The sequence below is a fragment of the Vanacampus margaritifer genome, chromosome 1 (assembly GCF_051991255.1).
Source record: "Vanacampus margaritifer isolate UIUO_Vmar chromosome 1, RoL_Vmar_1.0, whole genome shotgun sequence".
Classification (NCBI taxonomy): domain Eukaryota; kingdom Metazoa; phylum Chordata; class Actinopteri; order Syngnathiformes; family Syngnathidae; genus Vanacampus; species Vanacampus margaritifer.
Window position 1 is genome coordinate 63,622,131 of NC_135432.1, and position 20,132 is coordinate 63,642,262.

Below are 20,132 nucleotides of genomic sequence, written 5' to 3' on the forward strand. Positions count from 1 at the left end.
AAATTAACATTTAATGAAATTCAAACAGCCATCACAACAACTCATCTGCAATAAATCAATTTTTTTTATTTCTCAATATAGAAAAGCAATTAAGTTAAATAGTTAAACAAACCATCAGAAAAAAATCTGCATCATGTTTTCAACCCCATGGTCCTTTAATACATTAACCTTTTTATCTCAAAAAGCGGAAAGTGTAAATATTATATTCACAGTAATAAATATTTTATACACTCAACATTATACATATATATATATTTTTGTGTAAATATATATACGGATATACAATAAAAAGCATTTTCAAGTTGGTAAAAGACAAAAGAAGGGTGATTGCATTTTAATCGTCGTTCCAAGGCATCGGTATAACCACGGCCATTCAGAGTCTGTCATAATAAATAGTGTGATATTGTTTGCGTGTATGTATTAATGTGTGTTTTAGTGATGTCAAAGTTAAAGCTTTAACTTTGACAGCACTAACTATATATATGATTGTAGTGCATCACTGTAAATAAAAATTATAGTGCAAGTCAATGTTTTCAAACTAATCCGAGTGGAATGACTACAATGAAACGTCCTCTGTCGTTATGGCAACGGGGCGGTGCAGGGGTGGTAGCAGAAATGACATAACCAGGCATATTTGGCAAATTATTAACGACAAAATATATCAACACAAAAATGCATAGAAATCAATGAGCTTGACTGTCATGCAGCATTTTTCCCCAGACGATAAAAGCAAGGCAGATTGTGACAAAGAGGAAGTACGGAGGGAGGCGTTAAAAAAAAAAGAAAAGAAGAAAATATCTGCCTCGGCTTGCACTTTTTCCCTGTGGTTCGAGTCACCCTCAGCTGGGAGAGGATGACCGTGTTGGGTGGGAGAAGTCCCAGTTCCTGTTTTCAAACGTGACATTAGCAGAAGATTATCGGCAACTCAGCCGCTAGCTGCTAACGTTAGCAGTCGACCACATTGTGCAACTTCACAACAAGTTGATAACAATTATAATGGCTAGCTTGACATTAGGTGCTACCATTAGCAGCACCCCATTGTGCGAGGTCGCATGAGAAAAGGCTCTCGTAATTGAAAATACATACAGCCTTCTATAACAAGCGATAATAGCCGCTATTTAACAGTTAATGGCTATGTAGCCATTAGCTTGAGCTTCTTCCACATTAACAAGTCATGATAATTGCGACTTAGCCATTAGCGGCCAGTTAGCCATTAGTGACAAAGGGAAGAAGTCAGCCATATTGTTTTGTCACATAAAAGCCTAATCGGGCTCGTACTTTGTAATAAGTGACGATAGCAGCTACATGGCAATTGGCGGCTAATGTTAGCAATCGGCCAAATATTGCAATGCCACATGCAAAATTGATAACCTGCTCGTTTTTTTGATAATTGGTGATGGCAGGCAGTGAGCCGCAAACGTTAGCATCGTGTGATGTCACGCGTACAGTCTAAACCACGCACAATCTTCCTTCGATGTAACCGTTAGCAGCTACCTAGCCATTAGCTGAACCGTTGTTAACAGGTGACAGTAGTGACTAGTTAGCAGTCAGTGGTTATAATATACGGCGGTCAACCACACAATGCGATGTAAAAATCTTCTATAAAAAGTGACAATGTCCCGCTAGTTAGCCATTAGCAGCTAACATTAGCAGTCAATCACATTGCTCGATGTCACGCGATACAATCATAAAACACGCACATCTTTCTACTCAGCCGTTCGTGGCTACCTAGTCTTTAGCAACACCATCGTTACCAAGCAACAGTAGCAGCTAGCTAGCAGTTAGCGGCTACATTAGCAGTCAACCACACGTAAAATCAAAGACACACTCAACCCTCAGTAATGAGTGGCTAGTTAGCCACTATCCGCTAACATTAGCAGTTATCGACTTTATGCGTGACATCACACAATGTTTCGGACCGCTTAACGTAAGCCCTGTTAATCGTACCCTGGCTCGGCTTTCACTTTTTGCCTTGCATTTCGATTCAGAGCGGTCCCGTTTCCTGTGTATGTTCTTGGTGTGCTCGCTATTTAGGCTCCCCTGTTAAACCTCGGCGCCCAGCTCGATGACCCCCGTCTCGACGATGGGCACCAGTTTGTCGTCCACCTGTACCAGCAGGATGGTCTTGTCTATGTGGGAGCGGTTGGCCGGCTCGCGGCTACAAGGCACCCATCGGTGAATCACCTGGAAAACATACAAAAATGACAATCTGCTCACATTTATGACACGAGGAGGAAAGTAGGTCAGTGTCACATGATGCTAAATAGGACAAACAAACGGGACCGTCTGGGGCAAAGTCCCCAAAAATGTGGTTGCTTACGTGATGGTCCAAAAATGAGCACACAGAATTAATCTTGATAAAAAACAATACGATAAGGACTTTTCATAATATTAGGAATGATTTATCAAAACAATAAGACTTCTTAAGATTTTTTTTTTTATTTTTTACAGAAAAATGTGAATTTGCTCACATATGATTAGGATTTGATGTTTTCTGTTTTGATTCTGACTTTTCACCCAAAATACTACTTTTTTTTTTATGCTTAACTCACATGTCCTTCCATGCCCTCCAGGGGGCTCCAGTCCCTCCAGCAGGTCCGCCCCGCCCGCAGTCTCACCGTCTCGTCGGGCCACTGCAGCTCCTTCCGCTTGGACACGTTGATGTTCTCCAGCACCTGACTCGGGTCCATAATCTGGACAGAAAGAACCGCAACAATGACACTCAGGGCTGGACTGGCCATCTGGCATACAGGGCAAATGCACGGTGGGCCGGCCTCTTTTGGGGCTGATGCTGCACAAGAGACTGGTCCACAATTTAGAAGGGACCGTCCATTAATCCATTCCAAATATAGATAGAAAACGGAAACATCATCAATAAACATCAGTGGCGGAACCACGTGTTAGGCAAGAGTCGTACTGGGCCGGGTTGGGCCAGAAGGCTTAAGGCAATATGCCAGGGCCGATTTTTTTGTGCCAGTCCAGCCCTGCCCACTCTATATAGCTGTTCATTGTTTGCGGATTCTTTAAAAATAATTTTTGGGAGTTTTAAAATAATAAAATAAATCTGGCACATTCGAGAAAAAAACGACTTCATGTGTTAGGACTTTAATCATATCAGAATTGTTTTTCCTTGAAGAAATACATCCTTTTACTTAAAAAAAATCACATATAAAGAGGACCTTTCTTTCATATTAGGACCATTTCATGAATGCTTTAAAAGAAAACATTAAAATGGAAAATATTTAAAAAAATATTTCCCCCCAAAAAATTCATAAAAAACATTTTATTATCTTTGATCCAATTTTTTTTTTTTTTAAATTAAGACTATTCATGTATAATCAGTACCTTTTTATTATTTTTTTATTATCATTTATTAAATTTGGACCGTATCTTCTTGGGGGAAAATTGTTTAAAAATATTACTTTTATCTACAAAAAAGATTACATTTTCTCAAAAAGGTTAAAATCTCGCCCACTGATTTTTTTAAATTAAAAAAGTCTTCAGAAATACTTCTTTTTCCTCTTTTGGTGTGTTTTAATTAATTTACATGTTTTTAAAGCATGTGGATGGGGGTAAAACTATTAAATATTTCTTGTCTGTCTATATTTCGAAGTTTCATTTAAAGCCTACGGGTCTGGAACCCCCCCATGAAAATTAGCACACACCTGCACTCTGTAGGAGATGTCATCCCTGCGCACCGTGGAGACGACGGGGTTATGCTGCTGCGGGTGGTGGTGGTGGTGGTGAGGATGGTGATGATGAAGATGCTGCTGCTGCTGGTGGTGGTGGTGATGCTGGCCGAGGGGGTCCGTCACCACGCCGCACAGGCCGTCGTTCCCCAGGAGGCCCACCAGCGTGTGGCGCTTGCACGGCGGGATGCTGTGGCTGGAGAGTGACGCCGACGGGCCGGCCGGGTCCGAGGTGGAGCCCAGCCGCAGCTGCAGGGAGGTGGGCAGCGTGCGCAGGGACAGCTGGCTGGTGGAGGAGCGCCGGCACGCCTCCAGACCCGTGGCGGACGTGCGTAATGACGAGTGGCGGCTGCTGCCGCCGTAGCGGTACGACGACGACTGGCTGGCCATGGAGGCCCGGGCCGGGGAGTGGCGCACCAGGCTGGACTGGACGGACTGGGAACTCTGACTGGAGCCTGTAAACCAAGAAAGCACAGCCAGACCACCGCTAGCATTTTAACAATGTTGTAGATTGCTAATGGTAGCTTTTAATAGTCGAATAACGGACATTGTGACTTGTGATCAAAAGGACATTTAGCCGCTAGTTAGCGTAAAGTCAAAGACACGCTTAACCCTTTGATAAAAAGTGACAATAGCAGCTAATTAGCTGTTAATGTTAGCAGTGGTCAATCTTGAAGGTGCTATTGTCACTTGTTATCAAAAGTTGAGTGTTCATTTTACACTAATGTTAGCCGCTAATATTAGCTACAGTGCTAATGGTAATTGCTAATGCTAACTAGCTGCTGTATTCACTTGTTATTAAATGTTGACTAGTTAATATTAGCGGCTAACATTAATGTAACCAATAGTTACCGTGCTTAATGGAGATTGCTAATGCTAACAAGCGGCTGTATTCACTTGTTATTTAATGTTAACTAGTTAATATTAGCGGCTAACATTAGCATAACATTAGCACGGTAGCTGATGTAATTGCTAAAGCTAACTAGCTGCTGTATTCCCTTGTTTATAAATGTTGACTAGTTAATATTAGCGGCTAACATTGGCTGTCAACCACATTGTGCGATATTGCACATATGAGTCGATTATACTATTGACCTAGACAATAACCGGTTATTAGCCGCCACCCTTATCAGCGATTGATTTTACGTAACATTGCGGAATGTGGTCGAGTACGGCTAACGGCTTACTATCTGCTATCGGCACTTGTTAACAAATTTTTGGGTGAGTGTTGACTTTGTGCGACATCCCACAATGTGGTCGGCTAATACCGTTAGCGGCAAATGTTAATAGTGGTCAATTTTATGACGTGTAATGTCACAAAATGTAGTCTACAGCTAACAATAGCAGATTGCTATCGAAGGGTGAGTGTTTTATCGACTGTGTGACATAACACAATGTGGCCGAGCGCTAACATTACTTGCTAACTGGCTGCTATTGTACCTTGTCAAAATAAACTGAGCTACTAGTTTGGGCAACGTCAATCAAATGCTTGATGGATTTTACGTGTGACACCTCATGTTTAATGCTAATGGACTAGCTCCGGCATTCCTTTCCCTCACCCAGAGCGTGCGGCTGGTACGAGTGAGAGCCGCCGGGTCCGGAATTGCCGCCTTGCGACATGGAGCTCTGTTGCGAGTCACCCGCCGTCCCATTCCCGCTGCCGCAGGACATTCCGCCAGTGTCGGAATCCTCGATATTCCCTCCACTGTTACAACCTGCGCCGCAGCCTTTTCGTAACCTGAGAGAATGAAAACAAGTTAGTCGAACCAAGTCCTGCCGCGAATAAAGTTTAAAATCACAAACCTGTGCCAAGTGCTGACCACAAAGTTGCGGATGTTGGCGACGCTGATGGGCCCGCCCAGGATGTGTCCCAGCTGTGGGTGCGAGTTGCAATAGGAGGTGGTGAGAGGCGACACGTAGATGGGATAGCCGATGGGCTGGTCGCACGACGAGTTGATCATGTTGCGCAGCGCCTGCTTGGCGTTCTGGATGCTGCCACGCTCCGGGTTGCGGTTCCGGAGGAACACCAGCTCCTGCTGCTGGCCCGCCCACAGGCCCCGCACACACTCCTTGTTTACCTGAAACACAGCGATGCAACATTTATATTTAAAGTTGTTTTGTTTGTATTAATAATTAATTTCGCAATGATCAATCCATTTATTTCAAGAGGTCAAGGTCCCATTTTTGTTTTTACTTGACAGAGGACCAAGTGTCATTCGAGTTAAAGGGGAAGTCAACCCTAAATATTTCTTGACAATAATATGTTATATGTGACCGCACATTTTTATTAATATTAACATTTGTAGAATGTGAGATAAGCAGCAAAATCCAGCCTTTTTATCCATCTCCGGGGTCGGCCATTTTGTCACTTGTTGTCAACTGAAGATGACATCACAGTTGCTCAGGGCTCAGGCAACGACCAATCACAACTCGCCTGTTTTCTGAAGCTGAGCTGTGATTGGTTGTTACCTGAGACCTGAGCAACTGTGATGCCATTTTCATTCCACAGCAAGTGGCAAAATGGCCGCCCCCTGAGATGGATAAAAATGGCTGAATTTTGCTGCTCAACTCATATTCCACTAACGCAATATTAACCAAAATACCATATTTAGACTAGTAAATAAAATAAAATAAAATCTATATATTTTTAATTGGGTTGACCTTTTAAGGAGTAATTTTTATGCTTTTTAAAATTATTTAAAAATTTTTTTTTTTTACTTCACTCCAAAACAGCCTAAAAGATTTGGGGGAAACTGCAGGAGTTTCTGGCATGTACTACATCTGACAACAATCTCCCATATTCTTGCCAATCACTTTTCTGCATATCCAATACAAGACAATCACTCAAAGAACAACATATTATGAGAGAGATTATGCTCTGTATTCTCCCATTATACGTATACGGTCAATGTTACCGGACCTTGATGACTCTGAAGCTGAGGTATCGGCGGTTGAGCATGATGATTTTGTACTCGTTGGTTCCCTCGTCCAGCACGTGGCGCAGAGCGAGCAACGACTGGGCGTTGGACAGCACGGCGCTGCGCCACGCCGGGTCGCCCTCGTGGGCGATGACCAGGTTCTGCTGATTGGCCGAGATGGCCTCGAAGAGCACGGACGGCTCCTCGTACTCGTCGGGCGAGGTGAAGTGGTCCTGGTGCAGTTTGAGGGACATTCGGATGCCAGGTACCACCACCTTCCTGAGAAGCTCCATGTCGGCGAAGATCCACTCGTCGCGCACCGAAGAGATGCGGAAATCGCCTTTGAACAAAGCGTGAAGCCCGTACAGGAAAGACTCCAGATTGCTGTGGGATGGGACAGACCGACCGGGGTGTGAAAGGAGCTTGAGGATTTTTGCGAGTTCCAAAATGTCTGCCAAACCTGGACATATGATGAGCTGCCGTCCCGAGCGCTCTCCTTCCCAGCACGCATAAGCCGAAGCAAAGCAGCACCAGAGGAGAGTCTCTCTCGTTGTTCAGAGGCTACAACACAAAATGGATTTACAAACACTTCCGATTTAAGCTCATCAGCAAGCTCTGCAGGAGCCTGATGATGATTCTGATCATTGAATCAGGTGTGTTGGAGTACCAGGCCCTCGAGGACCGGACTCTGACACCTGTGTGCTAGAGCATGCAGAAGGCTTTGACGCAGCCTCTGACCTGAAGAGGTCGCTTAAAGCAATGGTAGTTGTTACAAAAAAAATGGCCAGCAGGTGGGAGCAGAGTATAAGAGATCAACCAGGGCCATGTTGCAACAAGCTCTTTGCCCCAGTGTTTTCAACAGGTTTGTGAATAATGATAAAACTTAAGCTATATGCTAATGCTAATGGCTGCAAAACGGAAACAGATAGTAGTAATATACTTTTTTCCTGATGAAAAAAAATGACTCTAATCGTTCCAACTTTTTATTGCAATAGAACACAATATTCTGTGGGCCTTGCAAAATCATTTAAAATCCAGTAAAACAGCCGGGAGCGAAGGGGGTTGCTTCAGTGAAAATGGCTGGAAGTGAATGAGTTATTAGACATTTAATCGATTATCAAATTAATTGACAACTATTTTAACAATCGAGTAATCGGTTGCAGCCTTTTTTCAATTTTAAATTGTCCAAATCCTCTGATTTCAACATATCAACAGTAATTGTTGATTTATTTCTGTAGTCCTTCATGAGAGAAGACCGAACCACTAATATAATACATCAACCCCCCCCCCCCCACACCTTTTTTAATCACTATCCGAATATGAAATAAACACCAATCACTAGTTAATAAACAGTAATCAGGGTAAAAATGCTTTGGTAATACACGTTAATGCAAAATTCAAATGAATCCGGTTAGTCGACTATCGGATTCATTTGAAAGACCATTCCGTTACCTTGTCCCTGCGAGAGTTGCAGTACTGGATCCAGCCCAGGTAAACGCTGCAGAAACTGTCCCTGGAGACGCCGGCCAGCCGGTGGTCGTAATCCTCGTCGATATTGGGATTGAAGGTGGGATCCAGGTCCACGTAGTTCCTCTCGCCGCAAGCCCGCAGACCCTCCTTCATGGTCTCGTTGGACAGCCACTCCTCCAGCTTGGGCGAGGCGACCACGTAGTAGATGATACCCTGAAAGAGCACCACCAAATGGATTGCTTTTTATCGAGCTCTTTAACGACACTATTTGGTGCCCAAAGCACTTGACAATGCCTCACATTCACACACCAATGGTCGACTGCTGCCACGCAGGGCGCTGCCAGGTCCATTGGGAGCAAATCAGGGTTTAGTGTCTTGCTCAAGGACACTTCGACACGGTCACCAGGGGTGAGGATTGAACCCACAACCTCACGGATGGAAAACGGCCTTACACAGAACGCAGGCCTCCCAAAAAACTGGTATGATATGCCCAAAAAAGCATACACACTACATTGTGTCTAACTTTTAGGTAATTGTGCCCGACCACAGAATTACATTTCTGTAAGAAAGTACCCCTCCACTTAGTACAAGGGGTGTGCCAAAAAAATTGATTCTCATAAGAATCACCATTCTCATTTAGTACGGTTCAGAATAGATTTAAATGTCCCTAAATTGATTTCATTTAAATTATTTTATACTGTCTTGCCTCTGTCTGTGTGTGCCTTTATTTGGAGCGCTGTTCACGTTGTACCCGATTTGGCCACTTAGGGGCAGTATAGTTCCACGCGGTCTGATTACACTGTTAAGTTGCAGCCACATTAGAGAGTAGAATGAAAAAGTCACAATCAAGTTTTTCCAAGAAAAGTTGTTTTTTTTGCAGTGTGGAGCCGTTCTTTTGAGTGATAAATGTGCCGCGAGTAGCGCGCTAATTAGCATTAGCGAGTCAGACTGGAGTAGATCATTACGGTTCCTTGCACATCTATAGATTGAAGCAAAAATCATTCCTAATCGAAAATCGATTCTGAATCGAATCGCAGACCCAAAAATCGGAATCGAGTCGAACCGTGAGACATTCAAAAATTTCCATCCCTACCTTAGTACCCTCAAAATGTCCGCCCACTGACCTTGACGTAATAGGTGGTGAGGATGCGCCGCAGGTCGAAAACCTGCAGCATGGAGGCGGCGCTGTTGTCGGTGATGCTGTAGCCCTCCAGCACGTACTTGGTGACCAGAACCTCCCAGGCCAGCCAACGCTGGCCGAAGGCGGCGTTGAAGGACAAGATGTGCGGAAGGTGGCCCGGCTCGCAGCAGCAGCAGCCCTCGTCCTCCTCTACGCCCTCGGTGATGGCCTCCACCTCCCTCTGCTGGCAGTAGGTACCTAAGAGACGAGGGATGCCGAGGGGTTAGCACAATGTATTTATAGTAGGCTATATATGCCCATATATGGTCACCAACTGACCAATTGCCATACTAGTACATTACTTGTAAATGTCCCAAAAGTTTACAGTCACTAACTCGCGGATTCTCCTATAAAAAAAGTTATATATATATATATATCCTCTATGTTCTACAAACTCCTTTTTGTGCCCTGCCTCGTGAGGAGCAAAAAGGTACTACAGGACGAAGCCGGTGGCTCACCTCGGAATTCCAGCCCCCGGAGCTGGAAGGTGACCAGGCCGTTGCCGATCTCCACCAGGTGAACCAGCGCATTGAGGTAGTCCGAGGCCAGGATGAAACAGTCGCCCGTGCTGAAGTTGCCCCAGCGGCCCAGCAGCAGGTCGCCGCACAGGCTGTGCTGCAGCGAGCGCGTCAGGTGCTCGTAAAAGATGGAGTTCAGGTTGTTGTCGTCTGAGCCTGTAGGGAGGAAACGGACGACACAGTTGATCATTCCTGCCATGTGCAAACTGCATATACAGTGTTAGTTAATTCTTTGACTGCCAAAAACGTTAAATAACGTTTAGTAAAATCCTATGGAGGAGTGCCAAAGACGTTAAAAGACGTTTTTTTCAAAACAGAGGTGAAACTAACCATTTTCTATTGTTGATTACTGAAAAACAGAATAAGGTAGAAACAAACTTTTTTTTCTGATGAAAGATGAGAGTCCAATCTTTTATTTGGTAGTATGTGTGTTTCCATAGTCCAAACACATAATTTTCTGTGGACCTTGAAAGATCAGTCAAAAATGCTTAAATCGGCTGGCACCCACGGCATCCCTTTTCTGAAAACGTCTGGCAGTCAAAGAGTTAATGATGTACGGGTTGCCAATCACCTGGATTTCTGTCCAGCTGCGACGCCAGCCTGGTGTTGGAGTGATCCACTCTTTTGGTGCTGTGTGGAGAAAATAAAGCATTTTTAGATTGAGTATGGACGTGAGATGCCGTTACAGTAGAAGTCCTACTTGTAATCACGCTCCCAAAACTTGACAGGCCGGACATAAGACGTGATGAAGATGGCGCTGCCGAGGAAAGGGTTGAGGGGGGTGGAGAAGATTGCTGACACCAAAGCCTGGACGAAGAGCATTGCTGAGTCTGCAGCAAACAAGGAGGTCAAGGACCATGTGGGAAAACAAAAAAGATATCAACTATATAACCGTGGCCTCAATTAAATTCGCTGAGTAAACCTTTTCCAAAGGGAGAATTTACGGCTGAGACCTGTGACTCGAGAGTGTGTGACCAGAGTCGTGAAAATATCTATAAAAGAAGCGATGACGTGGGAAAGGATACGAGGCACGGCGAAGGGCTGAGCGAAGGCGTGGAAGGCCGAGCCCCATGTGATCTGCCAGGGTGCGATGTAAGTGTAGACGAAGTGCAGCTTGTAGAACAGCTCCCACAACTGCGAAGCAAAAGAGCAAAAGTTAAAGCGATGAACTTATGTGGCCTGAGAGAGAAAATAAAGATCTAGTAGGCGAGTGCTTCTTGTTTTACACCTCACACCAACATATGACAAAATAATTAGAAAACTTTTTTTTTTTAATTAAAAAATGATTGGTAAAAAAAAATTGTTTGTAAATCACATTTTAATGAAAAAAAATATCTGCCTCAAATAAAAAACAAATATCAAAATTTATAGAAACATAATAGAATATAGTATATAGAATTTTTTAATAATTCTAATTCTGGTTACTTAATTCTGCCTGTTAGCGAGAGCCACTACATCGTGATAACTTACATTGATGTTTCTGCATTTGTCAATTTATTATTATATTATATTAGTATGGGATTTTTTTTTAATGGGCTTTAGGTGAACTGTTGAATACACACACGCACGCACGCACATATATATATATGTATATATATTTAAAAAAAAAAAAGAGAGAGAAAAAAACATTTTTTTTAAAAAAAATTTTTAAAAAGGAGAGCAATGATGATGTCAAATCGAATGAACAATACTGAGCTCTCCTGGAAAAAAAAATTGTAATGAAAATGTATTTTAATGCTGAGCGTCACTTTCTCATGGTCAACATCAAGTCATCACCTACAGCATTTAGCTCATTACTGCCTTCTGAGGCGCAAAGAGGTACTGCAGGACAAACTGCCGCCCTCAGCCTAAGCTTGCTCGTTACTGCTAAGAAAAGAAAAAAAAAAGATCTATTATGTCACAAAATCCCTCATTCTGCTAAGCAGCAATATATAGCATATTATGATAAATTATTTTATAATATTATTACAATTTATATTCTTTTCATACACGTTTCATTTTTGAAAAATTCATTACAACATAATTACATAACATTTAATTTAATCACAACATTTCATTATATTTCTTACATGTCTATATATTTATTTATACATCATTTTATTTCAAAATATTTCGTAGGTATTGTGGTATCCTACAGAGCAGGCGGAGCATCCCAACCCCCCCCCCACCCCCAATCCAGATATTTCCACTCTCCACGCACCTTGCTGAAAACAATGGACATGAGGAAGAGATCCAGCAGCAGAGTTTCCGACATGTGCCGATAGTCGAAGGTGAAGAAGAGCACGGTGAAGAGGACGGTGATATACTGGTAGGTGGGGCTGCTGTAGCACGAGCGCAGCAGCTTCAGGCCAGCCACGGTGATCATCAGCGCGCCCACCCTGGAGAAGAGAACAATGTCCCAAAAAAAATAAAAAATAAAACGCCACTCGGAGGGAAAAGGGGCGTGGCTGTTTATCTCACTCGGCGTCCAGTCGTTTGGGGCTGGCGAGCTCCCTGGCGCTGCCGCTCAGCTCGTTGAGGATGACGAGCGGGTACAGCACGTTCCTCTCCACGAAGAGCAGCCACACGTGGAGCTTCTCGAACCACATCACGTGAGCCGCGTCTGACGCCACCCAAGACAAAGAAATGGGATTACGCGCCAATTTATCTCAGTTGTATATTTTTAATCCCCTATGCCAGTTTCACTTATTGATATGAAATTGGGTGGGCATGTCTATGAAATCGATTCAACGGAAAGTCTACAATTTTGGCTTGAAGCGGCCATTTTGGGAAAATTCCAGACCTCCACGATGACTCACCCCGGACTTCAAACTGGTAATACTCCTTGGTCTTGAGCAGCGGGTGCGAGAAACAGTACCAGGGCAGCTGTTTGCGCACCTGGGGTAGCAGGTAGTGTGTGAGCAGCCCCACCATGCCCAGCAGCGCATACAGCACGTAGCTCAGGAAGGGCTGCGGCGGGCATGAAGGAGACGACAACGCCGTTGATGCACAAGTGACAAGAGGCTTTCAAAGCTTTTTGTAAGAACGGCGAGCGTACGTACGCACCTGCAGGGCGATGAAGACGGTGCTGACGTGGATAGCGAAGTAGAGGACAGCGATGACCACGCAGACGATCAAGTCGGACTGCAGACGCTCGTTCTTCAAAAAAATTCGGTAGAAATGACAATCCTTAACTCATTCACTGCCATTGACGGCTATAGACGTCAAAAAATTCATTTGAACTATTTCTATTAGTTTGACATTTTCCCCCACTTTTGTTAACAAAAAAAACACTATTTTTTTTTTTTGGGGGGGGGGGGGTATTCGAACAGATATAAAATTAGTGATTAATTGTATTTATTTATTATGTAATTAATTTTTGATTAATTACAATATTTTTTTTCTTAAAAAAAAACATTAAAATTTTTTTTTTAATTTAAATCGTGAGTTAACTAGTGAAGTCATGCGATTAATTACATTTAAAAACTGCAATCGCCCGACACCCCTAATTTTTATTTATTTTTTCTTTAAAAAAAAAAAGTAATTTTTTTTTAAGAAAAAATAAATACAAATTAGGGGCATCAGGCAATTACAATTTGTAATCGTAATTAATCGCATGACTTCACTAGTTAACTCACAAATTTTATATCTGTTCTGAATGTACAAAAAAATTCTAGGTTTTCATACTCTTGTTAACAAAAAAGAAAAAAAAGAAAGAAAAAATAATATTAAAATAATAAAAATAGTTCAAATGAATTTTTGACATCTATAGCTGTCAATGGCAGTGAATGAGTTAATAAGCAGCAATTGCAGGTTAACAATACTACGGCTGCAAAGAAGAATCATTTTCATAATATATTCAATTGACTCTTGTTTGCATGAACTGATTATCAGAGAATTGGCAAAAGTGCTGATCATTATTCATTTATTTATTCATGCAAAGTAAAAGCAAATATTTGCAAATGTCTTACATTGGTTGAACACCAAGACAAAAAGTCTGCTTTTATGAATAAGCATAAGTTCGATTTTCACTTTCAGACTTGATGTATTGTGATTTGTGCGTAAATGGCTTGTTGTGAAATTATGTTTAAATAAATTAATAAAGTCAAATATATATATATATATAAAATATATACATAAATATAAAAATCTAACAATATAATAAATATAAAAATAAAAAAGATGCAAATATTTAAATCCTTGGTGCCTACTCCATTTGAACGCTTCTGAAACTCACCACCGAGGCCTTCAGCTTCTCGGGCAGAGGGTCCTGCACTTCCGACAAGGGGTCCTCCGGGTTGCTGTCTCTCAGGTTGGGCAAAATCTTCGATTGTATCAGTGAGCTGGACGGTGACATGGAAGCAGGTTAGCAAAATCAGGGATTTGATGGCGATTAGTGGCACATTCAAAGGACTACAATAGTGTGAGAAAATATATTTATTCTATGGTGGGAAAAGTATGGCCCGTGGGCCACATACACCAATCTGTGACAGTCTTGTAATATTTGTTGCATTAATTGAGCAGATTTGAACTATAATTGGTTAATTAAACTTGTTTTATTGATTTATTATTTTTAATTAAAAAAAATCATACAAACTTTTACAAAAATAGTACTTATTGTATTAAATACTTACTTAATTATACAATAGTATCCCATTTATTCACTACTTGCAACTTCCTATATTTGCAGATTTATTATGGAACCTATCCTTATTAGTTATTTAAGGAAAACCTTGCCTAGTCACTGAAATGTAGTGCTGTGGCGCCATCTTGTGGCAACCAAAGGCAATTATAAACTTGTCAATATTGCCGGCAGGGCGAGGTCACATGTGGATCTCGCTGCGCAATGAGCACACAATTTTGGCCGCCGCTGACATGATTGATTCAAAGATGACATTTTTACAGACAACTTCAGATTTTCTTCATTTCCTGTCAGCGGAAAGGTCACCTGCCCCTATTATTTGAGTGACCTGCGGTCACGTGCGCTCACATGAGTACGGACGGGTCGCTGCTTTGCCGGCTCAGGTGGTACGACACGGCCACCAGCAGACCGCAGAAGACGGAGAAGAGCACGGGGATGTGATGAGGCTCCCAGTTCTCCTGAAAGAGCCAAAATGTCCAACGTATGAATTGTAAACGCATACCGAGCGACCAATCCCACCAACGGTGCGAAACTTTCGCGCGTCTTCGCTCACCTTAAGGGCGCCGTAGCAGAAACCGTACAGCAGGGCGACCGTGAGCACACTGCGGAGGACGCTGTAGAGCGACGACAGCAGGCTGGTGGAGGCTGCGGGCGAAGCATTTTAAGTCAAAAGTGGCATTTACAAGTAAAGCCAAATAAAAAACGAGTGTTTGTTGAGAAATTCTCTGCCCAGAACGCAACCACAAATGGAACCCCTCACTCACCATTGCCCCCAAAGATGTGGATGTCCAGCTGCTCAAAGAGATACATGACAAACGTGTTGACTTGTGGCAGCAGGCCCATGAAGAAGATGACGGGGAAACACAGAGTGAACACTGAAAACACACAAGAGAACATCATTAATGGCAACAAGACAATTATTTAACTTAGCATAGTCATATTGGTGGAGGTCGCCGATGATCACGACCACCACAAGTATTGCTACTACGACTACCATCATGACTAGTATTACAACTAGCATCACTACCAACTAATACTCGGAGGTGTGTAGTAACGCGCTCTATTAACGGAGTCAAATTTCCAAAACCTCAGCCAAGTATCCATGGCGTTTCTTGATTTTGATTCACAACAGTTCAGTTCGATTCGATTTTCAATTCGATTCACTTCAATTCAATCCTATGTCGTTTAATTGTGGAACATCAATTGTTAGTAAATGTAAAGGACATGACAAAAATTTCACCGCAGAGGCAGTAACTGGTCAAATGATTTTGTAAATAATGAAAGCAGCACGTGTTATAATCACTTAAGTATTACACAAACATTAACAGGATGAGATAAAAAAAAAATCCTAATACTAATTCAATAATTGTTAATATAAATTAAAAAGATTCTGAAATGCCTATTAGTGCAGTAAGTCAGGTCTTTCATAAATATAAGAAAATATTTTTCAAATGAATGTGAGCGGTACATTTCAAGAAAATTAAAGATTAAAAAAAGGCCTTTAAAATTCTATTTTCTTAAGGATTTATGGGGAAAAATTTGAAGTCCTACTTTATACAGATTAAATTTCTTGCTTTAGTTGGCGTGACACAATTGGGAAATTTGACATGGTTTAAAAAAATGTAGTTAGTCGAAAGTTCTTCAGTATTTGATAGTGTTTGTTTCGATACCATTTTTTGGCCCCCGATACAGTTTTTCAGTATCGGCCGATGACGACAATTCGTTTTTGTTTGTTTTTTTAAACATAAAACAGATGCCCTGCCATTGGTTCAGAGCATTCAAGGACCAATAAGGTATCTTAGCTTGGCAGTGAACACGTCACACACACATCAAAGTATGTCGTGCAGATGCCGCATCCAAAGTCCTATATTAGCGTCGGAAATGTTTTAATGCCGTATCAGGGCCTCTCCCGATACCGGTATCGGAACAACACTACTATTTGAGTATTGAGTACTTATTCACTCTTATTCAAATAATTATTTGGTGGACTAGCCTTTACTTTTATTTGAGTCCTGTTTTTGTTTTTTTTTTAACTGACAGTACTCAAATAAAATTAAAAACTACCACCACTCACCTATGACGAGGTCCCTGGCGGAGGCGAGGATGAGCGAGCTGGTGAGAGCGACGCCGTACAGCGTGAAGCGGGAGGAGCTGGTCCTCAAGCTGGTGTAATGCAGCAGCCAGATGAGACCGCAGCACAGGCAGAAGTACACGGGCCGGCTGTAGGCGATGATGCGATTGTGGCCCTGGAGGTGGCGACAGAGTTGATACAGTCATGTAGAGGACAGTTGCACACGCCAATAAATACGGTAAAGACTAGACAAAGCATCTAAAAAATATATATATATATTTTTTACATTGTGTCAGATTATTTTGTGTATCTACAAGAGTATGCTTGATAAATGTATTCGACCTTCTAGCATCAATTTCAGCATTTCACATTTGGCCATTTTGGAATGGTAGAAGAATGGTAAATTTCACAAATCTAAGTGAATAAAGCATCACTAAAACTCATAAACAATTATAATTTGATATTTTATTTAAAAAAAAAAACGGAAAAAAATCATGAATAATGATTTCAATAGCATTTAAAATATATTTTGGGTTTATAATGTGTCTTCTTAACCATTGCAGACATGTACAAGTCTATTTTAGTCATTAACAATTCATTTAAAGTTCAGCTATTTACTGAATGTCTTGTCAGTGCATCAGCGAGAAATCAAAGAGGAAAATGCTAAGGGTGACAATAAAACAAAAAAAAAACTTGTCAAAAGTAAGGTTTTATTCTAACACATAACTTGTGCCAAAATAAACTCAACCTAAATGTTACTTAAAACAATTGTTTGAGCATTGAAATATTCCTTTACATTCATCCAAGAGGAAAATGAATGTGAAATATTAAATAAAATCAAAAGTTCACCAGCCTGGTATGAATATCTGGTTTCATAAGAGATCAACTTCCGACAAAAGATCAATTCTGCTGGGGTTTCATTTAAGATCAGCATTCCTTGCCCTATTTATTAATTGAATGAATATAAATGTCGGGTACTGTCTGTGTGGAGTCAAGTGTATTGCGCGTTAGGGGAAATTGCTGCACTTTGGGACCTTTATGCATATTTAAGGCAATAAATGACACAAGGTCAGTGTAACCCCGCAAAATCAAAACTGCCTGCCCCTTTTGCACTTTGCTCCAATAGCTTCCTAAAATTGTGTCAGCAATGTTATGAAAAGTGTGTGCATATGTGCAGTGTGCACACGCTCTAAACTCAGGGTTAGGCTATTTAAAGCCACGATGCCCGCGGGCCAAGCGGGAGCGACATTAATAAAAGACGCGACCGCTGACGCAAGGGCAGCGTAAGCCACGTCGCTTTAAATGAACCAACATGAGAAGAGTGCTGAATAATAAAAATGTATTTCATGTGGATTAAAGGAGATTAATGCATTCTTTATAATTTAAAACTCAACACTTTTGAGGCAGTCCTGTCAAATGCAAAAGTCCTGTCGAGTCACCATAAGCCGTGTTGTGGCGGCCCTGCCAAAACCAGCACATGCGCCCTGAATATTCATAATATGATCAATTTCAATGATTATTTCAAATTTAGCATTTTTGTTTATTAAAAGCGTTTAAGAAAATATTACTTTTGTGTAGCTGCATTTGAATTTATGTTATGTGTTTGTTTTTTTAAGTATAAAATATAGCTGGATATTTTACATTTGCCATCTGGGGTTTATATCTCATTCCATCCATGATGAAAGGTTTTAACCCGACATGCCCCAAAAAAATAAATCTATGATGATTCATCAGTTTAAGTGGATAAAACTCAAAATATTGACTATTTAATGTTTTTAAAAATGCAAGCAAGTATGGATTTCATCATATTTATTAATGAAATTTGTACTCGTCAGTGAGTACCTGAACCAGACACACCCACTATAAAAATCTAAACCCCCCCCCCAAAAAAAACTTTTACAACTGAAGTGAAGCTTTAAACTTGTTAAAAACACTTTCAAAAAAATATAAAATTTATAAAAAAAAAAGTCTGTCTGTTAGATATGTGCCTTTAAGAGGCGGGGCCTGGTGTGTGTGAGTGTTTGTGCGTAAGCTGTGGTCAACAGCAGCTGTAGAAAAAAAAAATTCGGTGTGCGCACTGACTTACATGACGTGGGGAGGAGGAATCTGGTTGAACACTCTGCCAATGAAACAGGTAAAAAAAAAAAAGAATCAAGTCAACTGACAAAACGTGGAGAAAAAAAAGTCTTTAAAACGATCATATTGTTCACCTTGAGCAAAGAATACTGGCAGCTGGCGATGACGAGGCAGAACTGAAAGACCCAGATGTCGGTGAAGAAGCCGTGCACCAGAAGCACCGAGCCCAGGAAGGCCACGAGGACGGCCAGCACCACAGCCAGCACGTTCTCCAGAACTTCCCGGTTCCTGGGACAAAAAGTATCAAAACATTCAGAACGGTTGTCGATGTTGATAAAAGAACCCCACTGAGCCCGGCGGGCCCCGATGCTGTCGCGACTTACCGGTCAAACAGCGCCAGCAGAGTGAGGCGGTCAAAGTGCAGCCCCACCCACAGGTAAGGCATGAGCCACAGTCGGTAGTACTGCTTGGCCTTGCCGGCAGCGGCAGCCGGGTCGTCGGGTCCCAGTGGCACGGCGTGGAGGTCCGGGCTCAGGTCGGCGTCCTGCTGCTCCAGCAGCTCCGGGTCCATGGTGAGCAGGCGGTTCAGGCGGATCTGGGGGAAGGAGAGCTGCCTCGCCGTCAGAGTGCATTGGTATCTTCACGTCCACTTTACAATAATAATGCAAACAAATCGGTGCCTTTATCACTTCAACTTTTCATATATTATGAGTTTATAATTGTACTTACACTGAAATTAACTAGACCCGATATCAATATATATATATAAATTAAAAAAAGAGAGCCTATCAAATGACCAAACAACCTGCGCATTATAAGTCTCAGCTCCTCGCAGAGGATAAAGAATATGTAAAGGAGTACTGTTATATTGACTACCTAAATGTGATGCATCATACATCATTTCTGTTCAAATATCAAATGCTTCAAGAGTTACACATGCTTTTCTCATTTTGTGTTAGCATTAGCATTAAGCTAGCAGACTAAAGGTTTTAAACACATGGCAATCTTCGACTGGGAAGGGCATTAAACGGCTTGAAACCTTTTCTGGAAGAATTGCTCCAATATTTGCTTATTGTGAAATGAGTTGAGTTGAGACCCTACATGGCATTTCAATTAATATTACTTTGTAAAATTGATTGGAATTGAGTTTGTCCAGGTATGACTGAAACTCCTAAGTCAAGGTACTACTGTACATCAATACTAAGATATGTTGGTAGAAGCATTAAAAGCTTTTTTCGCCACCCACTCATAGCCAGCTGGATTCTTACTGCGATATGGCGCGCACACACTTTTATACAAAACACATTCTGCTCACCAGGTCATGAGGGTAGAAACGAACTGAGGTAGAACTGGAGAGGTGGGAGTCGGTTTCCCTGCACAACACATAATAACCACATTAACTGTAAGAGGAGGAAGCCGCGGTATTCAATTAGCATTCCATTGGCGGTCACCAAACACACACTAGAGGAATTCCCCACACGGAACATACTGGATGAGATACGAGACGGGTACAATACAGGTACTAATTATTAATGTTGCATTTGCCTAAAATGAAATCATAAGCTGTGTTAAATAGTTTTACTACTGTT

General features: G+C 41.8%; 1 protein-coding gene across 2 annotated transcripts in view; it reads right to left on the reverse strand.

Annotated features, from left to right (window-relative positions):
- Window positions 1–46: 46 nt before the first annotated feature.
- pcnx1 (pecanex 1) overlaps window positions 47–20,132 on the reverse strand; it is a 33,876-nt gene continuing 13,790 nt past the window's right edge. Inside the window, exons 10-35 of one of the 2 annotated variants that reach the window (XM_077560094.1) lie at window positions 19,859–19,916; window positions 18,927–19,138; window positions 18,678–18,831; window positions 18,554–18,586; window positions 16,471–16,642; window positions 15,161–15,271; window positions 14,950–15,041; window positions 14,745–14,854; window positions 13,992–14,097; window positions 12,821–12,913; window positions 12,574–12,724; window positions 12,236–12,377; window positions 11,976–12,153; window positions 10,801–10,909; window positions 10,476–10,605; window positions 10,347–10,405; window positions 9,716–9,931; window positions 9,202–9,455; window positions 8,060–8,290; window positions 7,068–7,168; window positions 6,610–6,991; window positions 5,493–5,767; window positions 5,249–5,427; window positions 3,666–4,144; window positions 2,553–2,693; window positions 47–2,184 (exon numbers count right to left, since the gene is read on the reverse strand). In XM_077560094.1, the coding sequence (XP_077416220.1) occupies window positions 2,044–2,184; window positions 2,553–2,693; window positions 3,666–4,144; window positions 5,249–5,427; window positions 5,493–5,767; window positions 6,610–6,991; window positions 7,068–7,168; window positions 8,060–8,290; window positions 9,202–9,455; window positions 9,716–9,931; window positions 10,347–10,405; window positions 10,476–10,605; window positions 10,801–10,909; window positions 11,976–12,153; window positions 12,236–12,377; window positions 12,574–12,724; window positions 12,821–12,913; window positions 13,992–14,097; window positions 14,745–14,854; window positions 14,950–15,041; window positions 15,161–15,271; window positions 16,471–16,642; window positions 18,554–18,586; window positions 18,678–18,831; window positions 18,927–19,138; window positions 19,859–19,916 (4,309 nt within the window). In that variant the 3' untranslated portion in view covers window positions 47–2,043. Of the gene's footprint in view, window positions 2,185–2,552; window positions 2,694–3,665; window positions 4,145–5,248; window positions 5,428–5,492; window positions 5,768–6,609; window positions 6,992–7,067; window positions 7,169–8,059; window positions 8,291–9,201; window positions 9,456–9,715; window positions 9,932–10,346; window positions 10,406–10,475; window positions 10,606–10,800; window positions 10,910–11,975; window positions 12,154–12,235; window positions 12,378–12,573; window positions 12,725–12,820; window positions 12,914–13,991; window positions 14,098–14,744; window positions 14,855–14,949; window positions 15,042–15,160; window positions 15,272–16,470; window positions 16,643–18,553; window positions 18,587–18,677; window positions 18,832–18,926; window positions 19,154–19,858; window positions 19,917–20,132 lie in introns of both variants that reach the window. The other variant, XM_077560092.1, reaches the window with a different exon arrangement.